The sequence below is a fragment of the Papio anubis genome, chromosome 7 (assembly GCF_008728515.1).
Source record: "Papio anubis isolate 15944 chromosome 7, Panubis1.0, whole genome shotgun sequence".
Classification (NCBI taxonomy): Eukaryota; Metazoa; Chordata; class Mammalia; order Primates; family Cercopithecidae; genus Papio; species Papio anubis.
The window spans coordinates 82,198,258-82,222,726 of NC_044982.1; the positions used below are offsets into that span (position 1 = coordinate 82,198,258).

Genomic DNA, 24,469 nt, shown 5'->3' on the forward strand with positions numbered 1-24,469 from the left:
TGGGAATAGAGTATTTAAGCGAGTTTAAGAAGTGAGGAGGAAATAGTGCCACTCACTACAATAGAAAACGTAAAGGCCAATGTTTAGAGAGGATGGATGAGAGAAAATTTATACCTTTTGGCTTTTGGAGTTTGAGGTGTCTCTGGGACACCAGGTGATATCCAATAGGTGTTTGAATATGTATGTGCATGTATATTATTTATTGTTATTTAAGCTTGCAAGATATCTGGGTTGGAGATATAAATTTGGGTGTCATCAATTTACAGGTAGTAATTAAAACAATGAGTGTGAATGAACTCACCCAGGGAAAGTGTAATGCCAGATTTGTGGGCCAAAACAGCTCTGAGGAGCTCCAACTCAAAGCAGTTGAACGCTTAGATTTAAACATTCTCCCAGGAACAGTGTGTGAAGTGAAAAAGCAGTGAGGAAAGGACCCTTTGGAGATCACCAACATTTAGGGGTGGAGGTGAACAGATGAGAAGAGAGAGGCAGAGATGCAGGAGGAGAAGCCAGGATGGGGGTGTCAAGTATAAAGAAGTGGGTAGCGTCAAATGCTTCAGAGGTTAGAGAAAATGACAGGCAACTCCACCTGTTAGATTTGACATATAGAAGGGTGTCGGTGTGGCCAGGGTGAGGTCAGTGGAGTAGTGAAGGTGCGGGTTTCTGGCTGTTGGAGAAACCTCTTCCACTAACTACACTACATTTTTGAGTTGCCAACTGGCATGGTCCTCCCCACTATTTCATACGCACGGTACAGTCGCGCGTGCGCACTCGTACACACTAGGTGGCTAACAGGTACGAGGCGTTTCCAGACAGCAAGCGCAGAGCCCCCGCGCACGCGCCTCCGAGCCGGCCTCCTCCGTCGCAAGTCCCTCCCCAAGCCTGCAGAGGGCGCTGCGTTTCAGTGAGCCAGGACGTGGCGCCGCTCTAGCCAGCGCCTGGGCTCTGTGGCGGGCGCCGCAGCTCCGCATCCCCCGCGCCTCCTCCCAGCGCAGGTGGGTCCGCCCGCGGGGGGCGGGGGTGCCCGGGAGCCGTGGGACGGGCGGGGAGCGGCAACCTTTGGTGCGCAGAGTGGTCCCTAACGCCCAGGTGCCCCGGCTCGGGCTCTGGCCCGGGCGAATCGGGCTGTAGGAAGGGCCATACGGATGGAAGTTCTAGTACGGGTGTTCGCCTCTTGCTGAATGTGCAAAGCCTGTCCCAGTACCTCTTTACACCCTGGGGGTCTCTGCCCAGGCACGCTTGCTGCTTCCGGGAAACCGCTGTGGGCGGGGCTAGTAGGGGGCGGGGCTACGTGATTGACACCTCTCTCCTCAGACTTCGAGGGCTACCACTGGACCCTTTCCCTGTCTTGAACCCTGAGCCGGCACCATGGTGAGAACCCTGAGCCCAGCCCTTCATCTCCACACGCCCGCGCCCTCACCCGCAGTGGTCGTGCACTTGGTTGCCCCGTATGAACCTAGGGCTCCACAGTGTGGGGCTTTTGCAGGTCAGCTCCTGCAAGGCAACCTGCACTCTTCCAACCCGTTCATCCTTATAGCACGGACGCCTGAAGGTGAAGACGTCAGAAGAGCAGGCGGAGGCCAAAAGGCTAGAACGAGAGCAGAAGCTGAAGCTATACCAGTCAGCCACCCAGGCCGTCTTCCAGAAGGTGGGGCCCTCAGAGGTAGCCCCGACCCCAAGTAGCTCTCTTAGTATAGTATGGAGGCCAAGAGCTGGTCCCTAAAGTCAGACTGCCTAGATCCAGTTCTGGGTTCTCTCACTTATAACTGTATGACTTTGGACAAGTTGCTGGATCTCTTTGGGCCTCAGTTTGCACATCTGTAAAATGGGGCTAATAATTGCACCTACTGCATAAGGCCGTTGTGAAGATTAAATGAGAGAATACCTGTAAGGCCATAAAGCATGGTTCATAGTACCTGTTGTATAATGTGGGATTCACAGAATATTGGGTGGTTTTGAGTTTACGTTATTTAGTCCTGTAGTGGGAAAGTGATATGATCTCTGACCCTGCCACCTATCTTCTCAGCGCCAGGCTGGTGAGCTGGATGAGTCAGTGCTGGAACTCACAAGTCAGATTCTGGGAGCCAACCCTGATTTTGCCACCCTCTGGAACTGCCGACGAGAGGTGCTGCAGCAGCTGGAGACTCAGAAGTGCGTAGGGATTCAGGATCTCAGAAGACTGCCCTGGCCCTGCGCCTACACTGCGTGGGTCCAGGGGTGGAGGAGAAATGGGGCAGCCAGTGGCATAGATGGAGGACAGTAGGGGGCTGGGTGCAGAAAGTGAGGGATGAGCTGAGGTTGAGTGTAGGAGAGCCCTGACCCCCCTTCCCTTCGGGGTACAGGTCTCCTGAAGAGTTGGCTGCTCTGGTGAAGGCAGAACTGGGCTTCCTGGAGAGCTGCTTGCGGGTGAACCCCAAGTCTTATGGCACCTGGCACCACCGATGCTGGCTGCTAGGCCGCCTGCCTGAACCCAACTGGGCCCGAGAGCTGGAGCTCTGTGCCCGCTTCCTGGAGGTGGATGAGCGGAACTGTACGTGCCTGCAGATTCTGTCCCCACAGCCCTCACCTGCCCACATTCTGGTACTGGGGCCTCAGTAAGGCCCAGAATGGGGAGGGATATCCAGGATGGGTCCACTGAGCTGGTGCTGAAAGGGATGTTGGAGTCAAATGCCTCCTCCGTGGAGTGCACTGAAGTGTTTCTAGGAGTTCTCTGAGGGGACTCTAGGGGTCCCAGCCAGGTAGCTCCTCTTGCCTTGCCTCTAAGATATGCTGTCACCTCTCCCCTCCAGTTCACTGCTGGGACTATCGGCGGTTTGTGGCCACACAGGCAGCCGTGCCCCCTGCAGAAGAGCTAGCCTTCACTGACAGCCTCATCACCCGAAACTTCTCCAACTACTCGTCCTGGCATTACCGCTCCTGTCTCTTGCCCCAGCTGCACCCCCAGCCGGATTCTGGACCACAGGGGCGCCTCCCTGAGGATGTGCTGCTCAAAGGTAAGCAGGGTCAGGGGTCCTCCTTCCTACAGAAGGGAGGACTCTGCAGTGCCACCCTTCCAGTCCCCATGCCTGACCCTGTTCCTGAACCTGTCACTCAGGTTTATTGAGCACCTACTTCATGCCTGGCTCCAGGGGTGCCTAAGAATCAGTCCCTGACTGCAGGGAGCTCAAGTGTCTGATGGGGAAGATAAAACTGACATACATAGCCCCTGTGCAAGGACAGCATATAAGTGACACTGGGGGCTGGAAGTACTCCAAGGAGAGGGTAGGGTGTTGGAGTGGCCAGGAGCCCACCAGTGTCCTGACCACAGCACCATGCCTCCCGGAAACCTACAGAGCTGGAGTTGGTGCAGAATGCCTTCTTCACTGACCCCAATGATCAGAGTGCCTGGTTTTATCACCGTTGGCTCCTAGGCCGAGGTAAGCATTGAGGAAAGGGGCTGGGTGTTTAGGGCTTAGTAGGAATGGGAGAGGGTTTAAGGAAATCTGACACTGTGTCTCCCTGCAGCTGACCCCCAGGATGCACTGCGCTGCCTGCATGTGAGCCGGGACGAGGCCTGTCTGACTGTCTCCTTCTCTCGGCCCCTCCTAGTAAGTCCTGCAGCTTTTGTCAAGAGCACTGTGGGATTGTGGGCCTGGTGCTGATGGGGCTGAAGTCTGTCTTTGTCCTTTGTGCCAGGTGGGCTCCAGGACGGAGATCTTGCTGCTCATGGTTGATGATTCTCCCCTGATTGTGGAGTGGAGGACCCCAGATGGCAGGAACCGGCCCAGCCATGTCTGGGTATCCCAGGATTGGTGGGGCAGAAGTGGGGTCTGGGGCAGGGCTGGGTGGGACAGTCAAAAAAGTAGTTAGGCCGGGGCATTTCCTTGACCCAGTACTCCCAGCTCTGTGACCTGCCTGCTGCCTCCCTCAACGACCAATTGCCCCAACATACATTTCGCGTCATTTGGACAGCAGGTGATGTCCAGAAAGAATGCGTGCTTTTAAAAGGTGATGGAACCTGCAGCCTCCACCCCTTGCAGCAGTCCCCATCACTCTTTTCCTCTCCAGGGTGCACCCTTCAACCACCTACTCTTTCCCCAGGCCGCCAGGAGGGCTGGTGCCGGGACTCCACCACGGACGAGCAGCTATTCAGGTGGTGATAGGGAAGCACAAAACAAGGAGAGGGGCTCTGGACTCTGGGCATTAGGCAGCCAGGGCAGGAGGTTGGGGCCTCAAGGAGCTGTTTCAGTCTAGATACTGGGGATGTTGACCAGTGCTTCAGGGCTGCGGGCCTCAACACCTCCGCACCCTGCCCACCCTCAGGTGTGAGCTGTCAGTGGAGAAGTCCACAGTGCTGCAGTCTGAGCTGGAATCCTGTAAGGAGCTGCAGGAGCTGGAGCCTGAGAATAAATGTGAGGCCCCATTCCGTGAGAGTCTGCTCCCACAGCCCGCTGAGGGAGCCCCTTTCCAGTGTGGCCCTGAGAGGACAGCAGGAGGGCCTCAGGAGGGTAGGAGCAGAGGAGGATCCAGGAGAAACCCTCCTTTTCCCCACCCTCTCCTCAGGGTGCCTGCTTACCATCATCCTGCTGATGCGGGCACTGGACCCCTTGCTGTATGAGAAGGAGACCCTGCAGTACTTCCAGACCCTCAAGGCAAGTTGTGCCCGCAGAACAGGCCAGGGGGAGGCCCAGCAGGCAGGAGGCAGGTGGCTGACATGCATACCCTGCCCACCCCATCCACTCCAGGCCGTGGACCCCATGCGGGCAGCATATCTGGATGACCTGCGCAGCAAGTTCTTGCTGGAGAATAGCGTGCTCAAGATGGAGTATGCTGAGGTGCGTGTGCTGCACCTGGCTCACAAGGTATGAGCTACCACGCACGCCTTCCCCTGGCCCTCATCCTGCTGGCCTCCCCATGTCCCTGACTTTGCCCCCAGTCTCAGGTGCTTTCGTGGACTTCCTCCCAATCAAGATAGAGTTCATCCCTCCCTCCCAGCTTTCTCCTCTTCCAGGCCTTTCTGTCTCTCAGCCAATTCTTCTTCTTGTCACTCACTTTCAAATCCCGAGTCACCAGGACCTCCTTGTGTTGCTTCTTCCCCAGGCTGGTCACAGCTTCATCTTCCTTCAGAATGACCCCTAGCCCACTCCTCCCACACATTCCAGCCCATCTCACCCTGGAGCAACCCCCGATACCTGAAGGTCAAATACTTTCCAGAGATTCCTGAGAAGTTGTCCAGGCTCCACTTTTCCTAGTCCACCTTCCCAACACATTAGTTTTATCACATCACCACAGCCCACCTCCATTCCTGCCAAACTCATCTCTGCCTCATCAGGACCAGTCCCCATGGGGGACCAGTCTTTGTTTACCCAGCACCCTCCACTGGCCCCTGTACCTCTGAACTCCAGGCCTCCTCCTCCTCACCCACCCCACTGGTTACCCTACTCACAGTACTCACTGTCCCATGTCATGTACTGCTGTGGACTGTAAGGTCAGCTTTCCATGTGCTCCCATCCTCTCCTTGGCTGGGGTCCCCAAGGGCCTGTGGGGCACAGAGGGCATGTGCCTAATAAACGCTGGCTGAGGACCCTCTCCCAGGTCTCTTGGGAAGCCCATCACCTCCTTCCTCCCTTTACCCCCCAGGATCTGACAGTGCTCTGCCATCTGGAACAGCTGCTCTTGGTCACCCATCTTGACCTGTCACACAATCGTCTCCGAACCCTGCCACCTGCACTGGCTGCCCTGCGCTGCCTTGAGGTAAAGTACCCGTGTCTCCATCCCTGTCATGGGCGGTTCTTTTCCTCTTCCTCTACCTCAGAAGTCTGCCCATCCCACAAAGAGATGTGCAGGACCTTCCACCTCGAACAGGTAACTGTGTGCCTTCCACCTCCATCACGCAGCCTGACCCGTGAGCCCCTGTGTGCGCTGTGGGCCTGTCAGCCTGAGCTCCTCAGTTGCTGAACCATCCCCGGCTAACAGCGCCTGTCCTGCCTCCCTGCCCTCCCTGCCCCCAGGTGCTGCAGGCCAGTGATAATGCCATAGAGTCCCTGGATGGCGTCACCAACCTACCCCGGCTGCAGGAGCTGCTACTGTGCAACAACCGTATCCTTCCTTCTGGGTGCCTTTCAGACAGTGAGTAAGGTGAGGTGCCACCCTGGGGAGGGACAGACAGCAGGCAGGGTATGTGCCACCCTCTGGCAGGGCAGGAGACAGGGGCTCTGTAGTGTGAGTTGAAGGGGGAGAGCCTGGGGCTGTTGGGCTATCACTGACTTGCACTGGTGGAGTTTGGCAGAGTGTAAGTGACTTTCTTAAATCAGAGTTCACAAATGGGCAGCCTGCAGCTGTTCTTCAGCTCCATGTAGCTTTTTGAAAATCAGGAAGTTTCATACTTTAAAAACCATCTAGAGTTCTGATTCCCCTCTTAAAAATTGGAAGTTAGAGCAACCTTACACTGGTATTTTCCCTCAGCAGCCCTTGGTCGTTGCTGAATAGTAAATGTCTCTTTGGACCAGGCTGGTCCCTCCACCACTCCCCTGATACTACACCAGTCTGCTTGGGGTGTTGCCGCTCATTGTTTCTTGGCTGACCCTGTGGGCAGATGTTTGCAGTCCCTGCCTAGAGCCTGACTCCCTCCAGGGAGCACATGAGATGCCCATCAAACAGACTTCCAGGCAACAGTCCCCAGCTCTTGAGGGTACACAGGAGCAAATGAATTGGGAGGAACCTGCCAAGCTTTCCTTGACTCTCCTGCACAAGGCCTCCAGCAACCTGCAGCGCTCCAGCCTCTTGCCTCCTGCCCCAGGCTGGTCCTCCTCAACCTGCAGGGTAACCCGCTGTGCCAAGCGATGGGCATCTTGGAGCACCTGGCTGAACTGCTGCCTTCAGTTAGCAGCATCCTCACCTAAGAGGCCCTGCCCCCTACCCTTGCCCTTTAACTTATTGGGACTGAATAAAGAATGGAGAGGCCCTCTCAGGCTACCAACCTGTTGTCACTGCTACCACTACACCACTACCTTCATCACTACAGCCATTTATTTTTGGAAAAGAAAGGGAAGAGACATGGGGTGTTGTCAGCTCATTCTTTCTGCGCCATCCTGTTGTTTCCTCTCAGGGAGAACCAAGGCCTCAGTGTCTGGGGCAGAATTCAGGGTGAGGGCTGAGCTTGTGTTTACCTTCTGGTTTGGGGTTGAGGCTGGGACTGGGTCTAGATTCCAAGCAGGAACAGGGCTTGGGATCAGGTTCTGCTTCTGGCTGAGCAGAGCCTGAACAGAGCAGCTGTGAGTTTCTCCAGCTAGAAGCATCATACAAGTTTTTCCCATGACCCCTGCACCTTCCAGATGTTCCCTCTGCCCTGGCCCCCATTCACCATAGCTGGGGAGGCTCAGGGGCTCCGTGTTCCCAGGAGTGGGCCAGGGTGCTCTTGCTCCGCCCTGCCTGAACCACAGTATCGGCCCCCATGAGTAGCATTCTACGGTTGAAGAACCCTTGAGAATACTTGATACCATTTAATCCTCACAGAGTCTCAGGGAAGAGATTATTAGGCCCAGTGTTCTGATGAGGAAACTGCTGTTGAGACTTGCCCATGGTTCTTGGCCAGAGCGCTTCAGCACTGAAACCAAAGTTGTCTCTACCCTTGGTCTAGGATTCTAGACTCATGTTCTTGCTTCTGTATCGGTAAGGAATGGTTGGGCAGCGGCCTGGCCTCAGCTCCTTGAGGTCCTGAGCTGAGTGTCTGCTCCCATGGTGTCCCCCCCACACATACCATGTACACACCCTGTCCTGACCTAGACAGTCCTGAGTGGTGGTGGGGGGAGGGGACTGGCTCAAACGTGGCTGGGTGGGGAGAGAAAGATTGGTTAAAGCTAGGGAGAGAGTGTGACAAAGGCATCCTCCTGGTTCTCTGGGATCCGCCTGGGTCCACGTGTGCTCACACACATCCGGACAACCAGGGCCCTGCCCCTTCCCGTATCTGCAGTGATGCAGAAACAGCCAGCCCCTGCACAGAGCCCTCTGGCTGACCTGCCTGGAAGTCTGATATCCCCTGGTGTGTCTACTGAGGGTGTTGGAGGTGGGGCACCGGCCCCCACCCCCAGGCAGGTTCTGGTGCTTGGAGCTGGACAAGAAAAGGCAGTGTGGGTGTGGAGGGCTCCCTGCCAGTTCCTGGGGCCTCTCTGTCCCCACTTCCCATGGCGCCTCCCTGCCTGATGCATCACCAAACAGCCCCTCCTGGATTCTGCTTCCTTGTGTCTTCTTGTCAACTTGTTTTCGCTGTCTTCTGCTCGGCGGCCCGTGGGCAGAGCTGGGACACCAGTGGGAAGGAAAGAAAGAAAGAAGAAGGCCCTGGCTGACGGGCCCAAGGACAAGACCCAAGGAGATCCTCCCTGAAGATGCCTAGCCTCCTCCTTTCTGCCTTGGGATCGCCTCTGTGCCATCCTTGGTGTTTCCCCAGTGTCGGGGTGGAGTTAGGATGCACACAGCACAGGTGCCTGAGCCGGTTGGTCTGGATTCCCAGAAGAATTCAAGTTGGAGAAAAGGGAATCCTCGAGTCCAAATGAGCAGAGACTCCTCTCAGTGAGAGAAAGGTACTCTGTACCCCTGGAAGGGGGTCTTAGTTCCCACCCAAGCCTGAGTGGAAAGGCCTAAGCCTCCCCCAACTCCCCAGGCTACAGTGGGGGTGGGGGACGTGAAATGAGATTGCTCCTACTCTGATCTCCCTAATCCCAAACTTGAGGGGCAGCTCACTCATGCCTGGGGCTGTAGAGCAGCTGAGAAAGAAGGGACAGACTTGGGGGTGCGGGGAGTCAGAATATCTGGTAGAGCCAGCAGGTCAGGGGTTAGCTGGCTGAGCCAGTCTGAGGGCCTCTCTGCTGATGTCACCAGTCTGCAACCTGGGATCCCGGGACCTCCCTGGGCAGGATGAGTTCCAGCACCAGGCCCCTGGGCCAGTTTCATAGGGCTGAGCCTGGCTTGGGCTTCATGGAGCTCAGTAGCAGGAGCCTGTGAGAGCAGAGGTAGGCAGCCTGAGCTTGGGACCAGAAGGTCGGCCAGACAGGGCTGTGGGTAGAAGGACCTGCCTGCCCCGCTGCCCTTGCAGCTTCTTCATCCGGGAGAAGGGGCTCCTCACATGCCCAGTCTGGCAGGAATCAGGCTGGTGCCAGGGGCCATCACACAGGTGGATCACACCAAAGCCCAGCCTAAGCCCAGACCTCACGCCTGCTCCCTCCCTAGCATCTTCTCCCCATTTCCCACTCAGAGGCCTCGCCTCTTCCCTCCACCCCTCACAGCAGTTTGGCCCCTCCTTCCCATATAAGTCACTTACCAGGCCTGTCCCATCCATCCTGACCTGTTCCATCTCAGCCCCGGGACTCAGTGCTGCGGTTGCCAACACTGCTGCCAGGTGAGGGGCCACCACGGGCACTGTGGTGCTGAGCCCAGGCAGCCCACACTATCGGAGGCAGTGCCGGGATCCAGCACGGTGGGGTGTGGGCCAGCTGTGTACCTGTCAGCCCCAGCCAGGCTGTTCCCCAACACCAAGGCTCTGCTTTCCCTGGACTGGGCACAGCTCCGGGCAACTGCCATGCTCTACCCCTTCTGGCAGCCCCAAGTGGGGTCTTCCTTGACTTGGGAATGCCAAGGACCCCAGGCCCCGGGGCCACCTGTCTGTCTTGTGAAGAACCTTGAGTTGGGGAATTTCTGCTAACAAATGAGTTCTAGAAGCTGTCAGCATTGTGCACCTCTAGACTGCGGAGCCAGCAGGTGGAGGGACCAGGCCCAGGGATGCTGGAGCACTCTGATGTGTGTGCAGCTGGGTCTTGAGGCTGTGACAAGTGTCCATGCAGGGAACTATGTGGATTTCCTGGGATGGATCCTTGAGTGGGTTTTTTCATTGGGCAGTTTTTCGGATGTGGTTTGGTGGAAGTGAGGGGAAGGCTTTTCTCTGCAGTGTGAGAAGCTTCTCTGGGTGAGTCTGAATGGTCTTCGGGGAGGGTCTCTGGATGTTTCTGGAGAATCTCTGGGCCAAGGTGGGATTGTCTCGGTCATCGGGCGGGGACCGAATCAGCTGTCTGGATGGAGGGTTTCTGGGTCAGCTGGCTGGGGCTACCTGGGTTAAGGAGCCACCCCCACCTCTTCCTAACAGGCATGATGGACGGGCCACGTTCCGACGTTGGCCGTTGGGGTGGCAACCCCTTGCAGCCCCCTACCACGCCTTCTCCAGAGCCAGAGCCAGAGCCAGACAGACGCTTTCGCAGAGGAGGAGGAGGCCGTTCCTTCTGGGCTCGCTGCTGTGGCTGCTGTTCATGCCGAAATGTGGCAGATGACGACTGGGGACCCGAACCCTCTGACTCCAGGGGTCGAGGGTCCAGCTCTGGGACTCGAAGACCTGGCTCCCGGGGCTCAGACTCCCGCCAGCCTGTCTCCCGGGGCAGCGGTGTCAATGCAGCTGGAGATGGCACCATCCGAGGTGAGGCCAGTCTGTCCTCCTCAGCTGAGAGCTGAAAGGCTTTAATGGGACCAGAGACTCATCCTGGCATTTCTGGGGGGATAGGAGGCTAATGATGAGGGCCTGGGCTCCCCATGGGGCTTCACTGACCCAGAGCTGTGCCCTTGCAGAGGGCATGCTAGTAGTGACCGGTGTGGACTTGCTGAGCTCGCGCTCGGACCAGAACCGCCAAGAGCACCACACAGACGAGTATGAATACGATGAGCTGATAGTACGTCGCGGGCAGCCTTTCCGCATGCTTCTCCTCCTGTCCCGGACCTATGAATCCTCTGATCGCATCACCCTTGAGTTACTCATCGGTCAGTGGGGCTTGGAGTGGGAAGGGTGAAGGCCCTGTGTTTGGTGGGGAGAGGCTGGCATTAGAGTCAGAGAGGTCTTTAGGCTCCTCCCTGTCCCACTCCTCACCTCTGCCAGATAAGGCAGGTGCAAGTGTGTGGTTGTGCCCCTGGGGGTGGGTCTCAGAGAGGATCTTGGTGTTTCAGTTTTTCCCAAGCGCATCCTCCTCAAGCCTCCTGGGGCATCGGTCTCAGAGTACTCCTCTTCAGGGCCTGCCTCAGTGCCTCCTTTGGCATTGCTGCTCTGTCCTTTCTGCGTCTGTTCTCATTCCCCAGGATGTGGCTGGTTCTCTCTCTCTCCCTCTCTCCTTCCACGTCCCCCATCTCTGCCAATTTTGTCTCCCTCTGTCTCTGCCCCTCTGTCCCCGTGACCCAGGGCAGGTGCCTCCCTCACCGCGTTGCTTGATGGAGCTTGACTTCTCAGGCTGGTGATTATGCTGCTGCCTGGGGCAGGCGACTCCTTTTACCCTTTGATTAGGGCCTAACCTTGCCCACCTCACCCTCTAATTTCCCAGGAACCCCTACCACCTTCACCAGGGATGCCCTGGGCACTAGAACCTGCAGCCCCAGGGAGCAGGCAGGGTTGGCCTTCAGGATCAGGACTGCCCTTTCATACAGGGCAGGTGGATCTGCCTCTCCAGCCTAGGCACTGTGACAGGCAGGCAGAAGGTGACAAGAGCCCTCATCTCTCCTCCCCACCTCAGAGTTCAGTGTTAGGGGAACAGGTTTGGGATGTTGGACTGTGGCCCTGCCCTAACATGTGGGCAAGCATCGGGTGGGGACAGAGCTGCTCTGAGGGAGATTGTCAGAGAATAAGACGATGGCCCAATGTAGGGATATACACAGTGGCTCATATACATTTTGGGTGGGGCTGGGAGAAGTCCTAGGTTCCATCCCCTCTCCTCAGGGAGGCCTCACCAGCTAATTGTTGATTTCCTACTCTAGGAAACAACCCTGAGGTGGGCAAGGGCACGCACGTGATCATCCCAGTGGGCAAGGGGGGCAGTGGAGGCTGGAAAGCCCAGGTGACCAAGGCCAGTGGGCAGACTCTGAACCTACGGGTCCACACTTCCCCCAACGCCATCATCGGCAAGTTTCAGTTCACAGTCCGCACACAGTCAGACGCTGGGGAGTTCCAGTTGCCCTTTGACCCCCGCAACGAGATCTACATCCTCTTCAACCCCTGGTGCCCAGGTGAGCAGCTGGGGTCTGGAGCAGAGGGTAGATGGGAGGGAAGGACAGGGAAGGGCTTCCTGCCCTCGGACGCGGCAGGGTGCCTAGGTGCCTCACCCCAGGAGAAGCCAGCCTCCCATTGAGCAGATGAGAGGACCGAGGCCTGGTGCAGAAAGGTGGCCAGCCCAGGGTCACACAGCCAGCCACACCTCTCCTGGCGAAGGCCCCTGGCAAAGGCCAATCTCCTCTACCATCTCTCATGCTACCCCATTCTCCTGCAGCAGTCCTGTCAGGCTAGGGGCATCCCCGCATTTTCTTCTGTGGACATGAGTCCTGCAGAACTGGCCAGGAGTAGGTGAGGCCCAGGGAGAGAACTGGAGGGAACCAGTTTTGTGTGTTCTGGGGACACAGAGGACATTGTGTACGTGGACCATGAGGATTGGCGGCAGGAGTATGTGCTTAATGAGTCTGGGAGAATTTACTACGGGACCGAAGCACAGATTGGCGAGCGGACCTGGAACTACGGCCAGGTATGATGCAGCTGGCCAGGGTCACATGCACCCAGGGGAGCTGGGGTGGGTGTGGGGGCTGGGGTATTGGAGCAGGGTGCTGGCCTAGGGTTCAGGCTGTCACCTCTGCCCTCCATCCCTCCTTCCAGTTTGACCACGGGGTGCTGGATGCCTGCCTATACATCCTGGACCGGCGGGGGATGCCATATGGAGGCCGTGGAGACCCAGTCAGTGTCTCCCGGGTCATCTCTGCCATGGTGAGCACCCTTATGTCTCTGAGCCCTACTGTGTGTTTGCCTGCTGCCTCGCCACACCTCCACCCTCATCCTGCCCTTTCTGGATTCCTTGAGGACCCCCAGCCCTGTCCCTGCCCTTGCAAAGGATACTTCAGGAAGGGGTATCCCTTCTCTTCTCTCCCTTGCCTGCCCCGCAGCCCGCCTTTCCTGGCTCCTGTCCCAGCTCCTGTGGAATGCAGGGCCAAACCCAAAACTTGGCACACCCAGGATTCACATTCCTGTGTCAGAGCCTGGGTGGGAGGGGGGCAGGTGGCTCAGGAAAGGGCTGGATGGAGCTCAGGCTGATGTCTGGATCCTGAGGCATTTAGGGGTAAGGGGTGGTTGCAGGGTCAGGGCTGGGCTAAGGACCACATGGCAGGTCCTGATCCCCTCCTCCACCTCAGCCCCGTCTCATCCTGTCCTGGGCAGGTGAACTCCCTGGATGACAATGGAGTCCTGATTGGGAACTGGTCTGGTGATTACTCCCGAGGCACCAACCCATCAGCGTGGGTGGGCAGCGTGGAGATCCTGCTTAGCTACCTACGCACCGGCTATTCCGTCCCATATGGCCAGTGCTGGGTCTTTGCTGGTGTGACCACTACAGGTAGTGGAGGGACTGGGACAGGAGTGGCACGGGCCCTACAGGGAGAAGGGAGGAAAGCCAGGCTTATCCAGCCCTGCCCAGCTGTGGCTACAGTGCAGGGTGCAGGCGGGGGTGGATGATAGGCTGGTCTTAATTATCATTAATTAGTGTTAACAACAGAGAGAGGCCTAAGGGAAAGGAGGGAGAAGGGACAGGCAGGGACTGAGCCAGGCAGGTGGCCTAGCTTCCCCTGACCCCAAGTGCTCTGTAGCCCAAAGGCCTTCTGGCCCCAGTGACCCTGACCCTGGCAGTCTATGCCCAGCTTGGCAATCCTGGTTGCCCTTCTGCCCCTGATATTCCTGACACGATGCCTCACTTGCCCCCAACCCATGCCTTGAACCCCAACCTTCGCTCTGCCACAGTGCTGCGCTGCCTGGGTCTGGCCACCCGTACTGTCACCAACTTCAACTCCGCCCATGACACAGACACATCTCTTACCATGGACATCTACTTCGATGAGAACATGAAGCCCCTAGAGCACCTGAACCATGATTCTGTCTGGTGAGCTGGGGTGGACTGCCCATCTGTGCTGAAGAATGGTGACCTGAGCTTTGGAGGTGGAGGGTGGGCAGGGGAGGCTGGGGAAACCGTGGACTCCTGACCCTGGGGCTCAGACCCAGCCCCTCCTCCATGTCCATCCAGGAACTTCCACGTGTGGAACGACTGCTGGATGAAGAGGCCAGATCTTCCCTCGGGCTTTGATGGGTGGCAGGTGGTGGATGCCACACCCCAGGAGACTAGCAGTGGTGAGCCGGGCCCCCCCACTTCCCACCATGCCCCTGCTCATCTCCCCCACCTGAGTAACACAGTCCAGAGTGTCAGTGCTGGGCTGGGCTGGAGAGCTAAGCCCTGTAACCCCACGGCTTCTCAAATGGGTTTATCAGATGAACCACCATGTGGACGTTAGTTTATTTTTACCTTTTCTGTATAACGCTCTATTTGCCTAAATTTTACTTATTTATAATGGTTTATTTTATTTATAATGGTTAATATACAAGGGAGGTTCAAAATTCAAAGCTGTAAGAGTATTCGGAGAAAGAGAATTCATATTCACTATTCTTACTTGCTTTTTAACTTACATATCCTGGAGATAATTAATTGAAGGACCCTTTTAAAGTCATTTTGATAAGTAATAATACATGCTTGGAAGGAAAAAAAGTGTGGAATTGAAGAACACAAAATGTAAAGGTTCCCTATTCTCTCTCAGGAGGTATTTGGGGTTTTTTTCAAAAATATTTTTAAAGTAAATTTCTAGGTTCTACCCCAAACCTGATACATTAGACTTTCTAAGGATAGATGCTAACAATGTATATTTTTGAAAGTTCTTCTGGTGATTCTGACGATCGGCCAGACTTGGGACCCACTCCAAAGGGTGACCAGAGAGATGGAGTGACGTCCTCTGGGGCACAGAGTGGTAGGTCAGCAACAGAACAAGTCCAGTCCTTTTAAACACATACTCTCGCTTTCACCAAGTTCCTTCCTGTCTGTTCCATTGCTCACTGTGAATTATATATACAGTATAGAAAAAAGTCAGGGCTCAGATAGGTTCAAAAAAGAAAATAGCCCTTATGACCCTGCCTTAATACATGATTACTATTGATACAACCCACGGGTCTCTTTTCTGTGTCCACATACATGTGTTTCTGCAGAAATTAGAACTACCATACACTCTGTTCTCAAACACACCCCCACCCCTTCCTACCGTGATACTCCAGCCGCAGGCCACGAGGCCTGCCCTGCCAGTTGCCTTCTGTCCAGCCTCTCCCTTACTCACCCCAGGTCAAAGAGTCCTCCCTAGCCTACATTCCTCCCCTGGCCTCTTCCCAGCGCCCTCCCTCTCACTCAGATATGTGAACACAGCCCCCTGAGCGGTGCAACCCAGTGATGCCTGTGATGCTGAAACAGCCTGGCCCAGACACTGGCAGATCTGAGCTCTGGCCTCCAACTCTGGGAAGTGGTGGGGTGGACATCAGGCAGGGGGCTCGAGGCCAGCCAGACTGGGGCTTGATCCCAGCCTGATCACTTCTCAGATGCATGCGCTTGGGCAAGCACCTCGCACTTTACGGCTTTGGGGTTTGGATGTAATTTGGGAATAATAGATACCACATAGGGTGATTGGGAGGATTAAATGAGAAATTCTCTATCTGAAGGGACCAGCAGCATGCCAGAAGCGTAGTAGCTACTCAGAAAGTCTTAGCTCCTTTCATTCTCCCTGCACCTCCTGTCTTGTGAGATCCTGGCATGCACTTCGCCTTGCTGTTTCCCCGTCTGTAAAGGAGGTGTAGTGTTAGGTGTTGTCTAAGATTCTTTCCTGTTGGATGGTACTCACTTCCCGCTCTGTCCTCTCCTGCCAGGCCTCCTCCTGTCAGCCTATCTCTTCTAGGCAGCCTCCTGAGTATGATAAGGGCAGACTCTATTTCCCACCAGCTCCCCCCAGTAGAGAGGGCAGCAGGCTGCAGAGCTGAGGGTTGTTCCGCATCTCTCTGAAATGGTGGTGGCGGTGGTGTCACTATTCACCCCCCACAAGCGAATAGTGACAAGGTGTACTGGCAGTGGCAGGACGATGGCAGCTTCAAGATTGTGTATGTGGAGGAGAAGGCCATCAGCACACTCATTGTCACAAAGGCCATGAGGCAGGGCCACTGTAGACTCTGGGTTGGTTACGATAAAGAATAGGAGGTCCTGTCCTCTGGGGGTCACAGACGGTGGACATCCAGTGTCATTCAGCCATGAAAGAGTGTGTCAGGGACTTGGTTATCAGGCAGGCTGGTCTGCACATCTGTACCTTGCCCCCGTCCTCCAGCAGAGCAGCCTGGGCTGAGGAAAGCGAATTGACAGCCAAATGGAGCCACTCTCTCTTTGTTTTCCATACCTGTGTTGCACTGGCTGTCAACTGACCCCCAAGTGTTTGAGTGAGGGCTGATGGCCTTGTTCCAGAGGCCACCAGGCAGTGGGACCAGGCCTGAGTGGCTGGGGCTGGGGCCCTGTGTGGACCCCACCCAGGATCTGAAGGTCCCTCTCTGCCTTCTCAGATCTCTCGCCTTTGTCCCACCTCACTCTAGGCATCTTCTGCTGTGGCCCCTGCTCCGTGGAGTCCATCAAGAATGGCCTGGTCTACATGAAGTATGACACGCCTTTCATTTTTGCTGAGGTGAGGGCTGGACTGCAGGTGCCTTCTTGGGCTTCGGTCGTGGGTTCTCTGGTCCCGACTTCACCGCTGACTGACCAGCTGTGCGACCCTGGGCCAGTCACTCATTATACAAGTCAGTTTCCTCACCTGTAAAAGGGGATAATCAAGGCTGCCTTGCTGCTTGTACTCAGGATCAAAAGAGATAATGGGTATGAAACTGCTTTACTAGTCGTAAAATCAGCCAATGAGCGTGAAGAATTACTGTTATTATTGCCAAAGTGCTCTGAGAGGAGCTTCCCAGACCAGCTTCTTCCCTGCGCTCTGGCCTCATCTGGCTCGTCTTGGAAAGTCTCCCCTTGGGCTCTGCCAGGAAGCTCCCACCCTTGGGACCAAGCCCTGTTCCATAGCTCCTAGGATCAGGGGAAGGAGGCCGGGAGTCAGGCCACCCTCAGACCCTCTGGCTCACTCATTCCTGTTCACCCCCACCCCTCCCACAGGTGAATAGTGACAAGGTGTACTGGCAGCGGCAGGACGATGGCAGCTTCAAGATTGTGTATGTGGAGGAGAAGGCCATCGGCACACTCATTGTCACAAAGGCCATCGGCTCCAACATGCGTGAGGACATCACCTACCTCTATAAGCACCCAGAAGGTACCATTCCCCCAACCCAGCCAGCTCTGGGCCCCATGACAAGTGTTCCTGTCAAGTGCTCGACCACCCAAGTGGGAATTGGAACCTCACCCTTGACCTTCAACCCCCAGGCTCAGACGCAGAGCGGAAGGCAGTAGAGACAGCAGCAGCCCACGGCAGCAAACCCAATGTGTACGCCAACCGGGGCTCAGCGGAGGATGTGGCCATGCAGGTGGAGGCACAGGACGCGGTGATGGGGCAGGATCTGATGGTCTCAGTCATGCTGACCAATCACAGCAGCAGCCGCCGCACAGTAAAACTGCACCTCTACCTCTCAGTCACCTTCTATACTGGTGTCACTGGGACCATCTTCAAGGAGACCAAGAAGGAAGTGGAGCTGGCACCAGGGGCCTGTAAGTTCTCCTTACCCAGCCCTGCCCCCTGGATGGCTGGGCACCTCAGGGCTGTGGACATGGAGACCCCAGGAGCAGTGGGGAGTCCCTGGGGGAAGTCGGATGTGGGGAAGCAGGCCTCAGTGACGCCATGCCTCTTCTCCCCAGCGGACCGTGTGACCATGCCAGTGGCCTACAAGGAATACCGGCCCCACCTTGTGGACCAGGGGTCCATGCTGCTGAACGTCTCAGGCCATGTCAAGGAGAGCGGGCAGGTGCTGGCCAAGCAGCACACCTTCCGTCTGCGTACCCCAGACCTCTCCCTCACGGTGAATGCAGTTTGCTGGGGCATGAGGGGTGGTCAGAGAGTGAAGGCCAGGGGATAAGGACATCAGAGGCGGGCACTAAGCCAGGAGCAGGCTGGCCTGATAAGCCTTTGTAGGAGAAGGTCAAGGACTGGCTCTGGGGTCTCAGTTTCCTCGTCTGTAGCATGGGATCTTATGTCTCTGGTTCTGTGACAGCCTTTGTTGGGGAATAGGCTGGAGTTTCTTCTCTGACTTCTGGGGAGTCTTCTCTCAGGAGGATAAATGTGGGGCACGGGGAGGTTTTGCTTCTAAGCAGATTCCCCTCTCTGGTGCAGTGTACGGTCCTGTGTGTTTCACCAGGGTCTCTGACATGGGGGATGGGCCTCTTTTTCTCTCAGTTACTGGGAGCGGCAGTGGTTGGCCAGGAGTGTGAAGTACAGATTGTCTTCAAGAACCCCCTTCCCGTCACCCTCACCAATGTCGTCTTCCGACTCGAGGGCTCTGGGTTACAGAGGCCCAAGATCCTCAATGTTGGGTAAGTCTTGCCTCTCCTCCTGCCCCTGCTGCCACTCTGGCCTTCCCCACAGGCTGCCCTGGTTCCCAGCTTTGCTTCCTCTCTGTCTGGACAAGTATGTTCTGTCAGGACCCAAACAAGCAGGTTGGGGCCAGCTAGCAATACCTCCCTACCCAGCTCAGTCCCACCAGCCTTTAGGGAGACCTCCTGGGCACCTGGTGCTGTGCTGTGCTGTGTCCTTGCCCTGCCTCACTAATTAGGGAGCAAAAGCCCCACATAGGAATCGTTAGTAACTCATTGCTAATATTTGCCTAGTACTGAAGAACTGACCAGGCACTTTCAGGAATATGATCTCCTTTGGACACAAAAACTCTTTAAAGTACATTAGAAGGCCAGGTGTGCTGGCTCACGCCTGTAATCCCAGCACTTTGGGAGGCCGAGGCAGGCAGATCGCTTGAGGTCAGGAGTTCGAGACCAGCCTGGCCATCAAGGTAAAATTCCATCTCTACTAAAGTAAAAAAATTAGCCATGTTTGGTGGCAGGCACCTGTAATCCCAGCTACTTGGGAGGCCGAGGCAGGAGAACCGCTTGGACCCAGGAAGTATAGGTTGCAGTGAGCTGAGATTGAGCCACCGCACTCCAGCCTGGGTGATAGAAGCAGACTCCATGTCAAAAAACAAAAACAAAAACAAAAACACATTAAAGATCATCATATGATTAAAAGCAAAGTTTTGAGCCGGGTGTGGTGGCTCACATCTGTAATCCCAGCACTTTGGCAGGCCAAGGTAAGTGGATCACTTGAGCCCAGGAGTTGAAGACCAGCTTGGGCAACATGGTGAAACCCTGTTTCTACAAAAAAGTTTTAAAAACTTAACCAGTGTGGTGGTGTGCGCCTGTTGTCCCAGCTACTTGGGAGTCTAAGGTGGGAGGATCACCTGAGCCTGAGGAGGTTGAGGCTGAAGTGAGCCATGTTTGTGCTACTGCACTCCAGCCTGGGCGACAGAGTGAGACCATGTGTCTCTGTTTCTCTCTCTGTCTCTCTTACACACACACACACACACACACACACACACACACACACAAGCAAAGTTTTGGAACCCTAAGGATATGGGTTCAGGTCCCAGCTCTAGCACTTACTGGCTATATGCCCTTGGGCAAGCGGTTTCTCTCCTTCAAGCCTCAGTGTTCTCGTCTGTAAAGCAGGGATAGCAATAGCCCCTGAACCTAGGGTTGTTTACTGCATTGCTTGGCACAAAGTTAGTGCTCCATTGGTAGTTATTATTTTTATTATTGCCATTAGCACCCCCACTTCCAGATGGAGAAGCTGGCGGTCACGTCTCACGTGGTCTCACAGCTCGTAAGGGGCAAACTCTGCTCTACCCACTGTGGTGCATACCATGCACAGGCTCTCAAGCTCATTGCTTGTTTTGTGCCATGAGGGCCAAGTAGCAATTCCAGAGGAGAGAATCCCATCCCTCAGGCCCTTACCCAGCCGTCTAGGCCTGATCCTGGGCTGGACAAGCCCCTGGGTGCAGTGAGGGCACACACATGCTGCGTTCCTGGGCCTGTGGCTGTCATCTTTGATACAGACTCACACGTGCTGCCCTGTCCCTCCCTAGGAAAAGCACAGAGGGAAAGCAGAGCAGGCCAGAGCCTGGCCTTCTAGATCAGCCTTCTGGGACAGGGGCAGGCTTCGCCTTCAGACAGACAGCTCCTGAGAAAGAACAATGGCTTGGGGTGGGGAAACTGAGGGGAGGAAGCAGAGGACCCCGTGCCCACCCCTCCCTCGCAGCTCTCCTGGTGGTGGCCGCCACCTTTGCCGTGAGGCCAAAGCGGAGAAGGCAGCTATGTTGATCTTTGCCCCAGCCTGGGCCCCTGGGAATGCTATGTGTCACAAAGGAGGGCTTTCCTCATGTCACCCTACCAGGGTCTCTGGCAGCTCAGTGAATAGAGCCTGAACCCTCCGAATAGCCTGCTTTGCTCGTCTTGCCCGGCAGACATCTCTTACTCACACCCCCACATGGTGGGGAGGGGGAGCTTCCTCGTCCTAAGGCATCCCCAGAGCTGGACTTGCCTCAGCAGCCCCACCAGGCCTTTGCCTCTTGGCCCTGCTTGGAAGTAAGGAAAGGGCCACTGTGCTGAGTGTTGGGGGACCTGTTCCCTGTCTTTACCTGTAGAGTTTGTGTGAGTCTACCTACAGCAAAAGATAGGGTTGGACGATGGTTTCTTAAGGCGGATCCTCCCTGGACAGTCTGTGGCTCCTTAGCTGCTGTGAGCCCAGAACAGAGCCTCCAGTACAACTGGGAGCCTCCAGGGGGACATCTCTGAGCTGTTGGTTCAGATAAATAAGTTTCCAAGATGGGTGTACTTTGCCTCTCATTTGCACATCAAAGGCTGTGGCATGGAACCCCATTATAGCATAAGGTGTGCCACCCCAGTGTGGTGACTGGCCACTTAATAAACATTCCAGAACTCACTCCTCCAGATGGCTGTTGTCACCACCAAAAGCAGTCACCAGGGAGGCTGGAAGTCTGTTCCAAACCCTTCCTGGGAATTTCCCTCAGAGTCTGAGTCATACTCTCTAGAATGTCCTCAGAGTGGTCAATCTGCCTTCTTAGGGGTAGATTTGACTTTGCGGAGAGACCTGAAGTCATCAAGAGCTAAGACTAATTAATAAGATAAGCGAACAGATGGGTAACTGCCCTTTTCCATCAGAACCGAGGCATGCTGTGGAAGGAAGGACAGGCTGACTGTTGCGTCACTGAGCACACGTATGTGTGCATATGGTTTAAATGGCTCTGAAGAAGAGTCCAGGAAGAGTTTTAAAAATGTTTCAAGCCTAGGCAATATGATTGAACAAGTACACAATTCGACAATGCTCATTTCAATGTCTAAGTTCTGGTATCCTTGTCGAGGAGTTGGTTTCATGACCCACACTCAGTTTCAGGAACATCCCAGCTTTAGCAGATGGCTTGTACTCGGCTTCAACTCACAAAAGAGGTGTGGTAAAGTCCCCAACTCACAGTGAGACCAGGGGAGGGAGAGATCTTGACATTTCCACCTAGAAAACAGTTTCTCTTGAAAATAATCAGTTATTGCAATGTAAAGGTTATTTTCTGAAATATTACAGTTCAATTATGGTATAAATAGACTTCTGAGGGCTGGTCTGAGCTTGCACAACCTTGAATCTTGTATCTATGAAAAAGTTAGCAAAAATTAAGAATGCAAATTTGTAAGCAGTCAGGACACAGCCTAGCCATTAAGTTATAGACTTAATTTATAGACTTCCTATCATACTACATTCAATTATATATCCCTGCCTCCCTCCTTCAGGGAGCTCAGAAGCACCTTCAGGATAATCAGATCCCACTCCTCCTTTTACTTTCACTTCCATTTTATGACCCAGAAAGTGAGGAACAGAGACGTTAAATAGCTTCTCCTAAGCTTCACAGTTAACAAGTGGTAGAAAAGGGAGTAGAGTGGTTACGGGAAACCCCTCAGAACCAGGCTCCAAGACAAATGCTTTGCCCTGAAAAGAACTCATCCTTGGAGTTAGGGATGTTGGCTCATTCTCTTAGAGGACAACAGTGACTGCACAGGTTCTGTGTCTGGAAAGGGTCCCCAACAGCAGGCTTGGGTTGAATAGGGCACCAGAGGTAAGGTTTAGGCAAAGGCAGGAAAGACAAATTCCCACAGGCACGAGCAAATGCAATATAAATGTAATCATGTTCAGTGTATAAAATGAAACGTTCAGATTGCTGGAGGAGCTCAGAGAAGGGTGAGGTTCCTTTTCCTAGAGGCAAGAGGTGCTCAGGGGAGCCATCACTGAGGAAGTGGTGTGCCAGGCCTTGGAGGAAAAGTAGGCCTTCACAAGGACGCCCAGGGTGGGGAGGCAGAGCTGGGTGCTCATTCCACACAAGGCGAAGACTGCAAAGCATGACTGTGGAGGTGAGTCTGGGGAAGACGGCATTCAGTAGGGCTGCTCAGCAGGAGGAATGGTGGGGGATGATGAGGCTGTGCAAGTAGCAGGGGCTGAGTCAGACTGAGCCTGTGTGTCAGGTTAGAGGGCCAGGATCTCGTGCCACAAGCACCAAAGGAGCACAAAATTCTTGAAGGATTTAGTTCACCTCTGAGTGGTTAGCAGAACAGAATACAAAAGTGGGATGGTAGGCAAGGAGTCCCATTAGAGGACAAGTGAAATCATGATTCCCAGGGGAGGTCTAGGAATCAATTTTTCAGAGGCCCATGTGGAAAGGAGAAAATGAAAACACGTGTGTGTGGGGGGGGTTTGTCCATCTGCCTCTCTGTCTCTCTCAGACACACACACATACACACACACACACACACGGGTTTATGTCCATTTAAAGATGTCTGTTGTCTGTTCTTGGGGAGGATTTTCCTTTTTTTCCGAAGATAACATCCTGTTAATGTTTTTGTGTGTGAAAATGCTCTTTTGTTCTTTGGAACGATGATCATAGCAGAGAATAATTTCTTTTCTTCAACTTATGCTCTTGTCAAAACTGAAAGTATTTGGAAATATTGTGTTGGGCCCCCAAAGTCTCATTTTGAAGTTTTCTTGGTTTTAGAAACCCCAGGTGAGATGAGGATGTTCTGTCTGGGGCAGGAGCAGTGGTGATAGAGGGGATGGCATGAGAGGCCTCTGCGGTGGCATCAGCAGTCTTTGTCCAGGTGGATGTGGGAGTAGGGAGGAAGGAGTCCCAGACGATGGGGAGAGTTTCAGCACAGGCAGCTGGTGGGTGGCTGCTGAGCTGGCTATGCAGAGGCGCCCTGGGGCTCCTGGTGTTAGGTGTGGAAATTTCAGGTGAGCCTGAAATTGTCTGAATGGGTCCACCTCCTGCTTCTTCCTCCTGACTGCCCTCGATCAGCTCTTACTCCCCACTCCACCCCCAATTACTCCAGGCCTATGACCTTGTCTCTGTCCACAGGGACATCGGAGGCAATGAAACAGTGACACTGCGCCAGACATTTGTGCCTGTGCGACCAGGCCCCCGCCAGCTCATTGCCAGCTTGGATAGCCCGCAGCTCTCCCAGGTGCACGGTGTCATCCAGGTGGATGTGGCCCCAGCCCCTGGGGACAGGGGCTTCTTCTCAGACACTGGAGGTGACAGTCACTTGGGAGAAACCATCCCTATGGCATCTCGAGGTGGAGCTTAGCCCTGTGCCAGGAGCAATCAGACTGGAGTCAGATGAGCAAGGACACTGCCCCAAGATGGGGGCACACTACAGAGCAGCTCCCCAGGAGCTCAGGTGGGGAGTCCAGGGCTCCTGGAGAGGGAGTCAGTCTTCATTTGCACTAGGGGCACAGATGCTAATAAACTGTTTTTTAATGAAGCTGCTGCTCTGTCCATCTTTCAGTCCATGCCACACCAAGATGGATGGAACCATGGTCTGTCCCAGGGCTGCACATGGCCTTTCTATATCATCCACTGACAGGGGCTGGTGTCCCTCACCAGAGAGAGGGAAGCACAAGGGAAGTTGAGGCTCAGAGAGACAGAGTCGATATTCTTTGTATAACTTTCTTCTACCTGGAAATTTTCTTGTAGGTGAGTTTTAGAGGATTTTGGCTTTGGTTTGAATGAAACTGTTCCCTTACCTCAGGGTTTTTCAAGTGTAGTGTCTAGACCACCTTTATTACAATCACTGAAATGTTTATTAATAATCCAGATATATGAGCCCTAGCATAGACTTCATGTGTCAGAATCCCTGTGGCAGAGGCCCAGAACAGACTCACCAAGAGTTTGACTCCTGTGTATACTAAAGATCAAGAACAATGTCCTTTCATTTTTCTTTTCAGCTGTTCTTTTTTCTGCATTCCCACTGCCTACGTTCTTCTTGGGCCAGCAGTAGCCATGAGATCATGTACCTGATATTCTGGTCCTGAACACATGTCTTCTTGAACCTTTAAGTTTAGAAGGCTTTCAAGACAAAGGGCTCATGGGGTAGGAAAAAGAGAGCTAAAATTCAGCTGTTCCTACTAGCTATAAACACATGAACAAGGTGCATACCTTGAGGTATCAGTCGTGTAACATGCACAAGAAGAAACAAGCCCTTCCCTTAAGGTGCTT

General features: G+C 54.6%; 2 protein-coding genes across 12 annotated transcripts; both read left to right on the forward strand.

Moving 5' to 3' along the window:
* Positions 1–749: 749 nt before the first annotated feature.
* On the forward strand, positions 750–6,958 carry RABGGTA (Rab geranylgeranyltransferase subunit alpha). 7 transcript variants are annotated; one of them, XM_021941085.1, is made up of 17 exons: positions 750–995; positions 1,315–1,371; positions 1,538–1,648; positions 2,027–2,205; positions 2,343–2,530; positions 2,790–2,993; positions 3,333–3,416; positions 3,505–3,587; positions 3,676–3,777; positions 3,882–3,987; positions 4,081–4,132; positions 4,303–4,391; positions 4,543–4,631; positions 4,725–4,841; positions 5,620–5,844; positions 5,991–6,078; positions 6,733–6,958. In XM_021941085.1, exons 2-17 carry the CDS (start codon positions 1,369–1,371, stop codon positions 6,879–6,881), a joined length of 1,869 nt encoding a protein of 622 aa, XP_021796777.1. In that variant the 5' UTR covers positions 750–995; positions 1,315–1,368; the 3' UTR covers positions 6,882–6,958. The 7 variants fall into 7 exon arrangements, with proteins under 7 accessions (XP_021796777.1, XP_021796780.1, XP_021796779.1 ...); XM_021941088.1 differs by having other exon boundaries at positions 5,620–5,733; XM_021941087.1 differs by having other exon boundaries at positions 2,027–2,151.
* A 51-nt stretch (positions 6,959–7,009) lies between these two features.
* Positions 7,010–23,735, forward strand: TGM1 (transglutaminase 1). Of its 5 annotated transcripts, none has more exons than XM_031668235.1 (16): positions 7,010–7,125; positions 7,495–9,937; positions 10,115–10,438; positions 10,588–10,776; positions 11,758–12,006; positions 12,397–12,515; positions 12,644–12,751; positions 13,199–13,373; positions 13,775–13,913; positions 14,055–14,158; positions 16,475–16,563; positions 17,040–17,193; positions 17,304–17,585; positions 17,733–17,893; positions 18,268–18,404; positions 23,330–23,735. In XM_031668235.1, the coding sequence occupies exons 3-16, from the start codon at positions 10,117–10,119 to the stop codon at positions 23,556–23,558; spliced, it is 2,457 nt and encodes an 818-aa protein (XP_031524095.1). In that variant the 5' UTR covers positions 7,010–7,125; positions 7,495–9,937; positions 10,115–10,116; the 3' UTR covers positions 23,559–23,735. The 5 variants fall into 5 exon arrangements, with proteins under 5 accessions (XP_031524095.1, XP_009209571.2, XP_031524094.1 ...); XM_009211307.4 differs by having other exon boundaries at positions 7,495–8,558; XM_031668234.1 differs by having other exon boundaries at positions 7,495–7,650; positions 8,274–10,438.
* The last annotated feature ends 734 nt before the right edge of the window (positions 23,736–24,469 follow it).

Excerpts from the sequence above, each read along its gene's own strand:
- TGM1 (XM_017961063.3), top strand. The coding sequence starts at position 10,045 with ATGGAGGGTTTCTGGGTCAGCTGGCTGGGGCTACCTGGGTTAAGGAGC. Across the intron at positions 14,159-16,474 it reads ACCCCAGGAGACTAGCAGTG|GCATCTTCTGCTGTGGCCCC; the intron begins GTGAGCCGGGCC and ends ACCTCACTCTAG. Across the intron at positions 17,894-18,267 it reads CCCCAGACCTCTCCCTCACG|TTACTGGGAGCGGCAGTGGT; the intron begins GTGAATGCAGTT and ends TTTTTCTCTCAG.
- RABGGTA (XM_021941083.1), top strand. Across the intron at positions 2,206-2,342 it reads TGGCCCTGCGCCTACACTGC|GTCTCCTGAAGAGTTGGCTG; the intron begins GTGGGTCCAGGG and ends TTCGGGGTACAG. Across the intron at positions 3,417-3,504 it reads CCGTTGGCTCCTAGGCCGAG|CTGACCCCCAGGATGCACTG; the intron begins GTAAGCATTGAG and ends GTCTCCCTGCAG.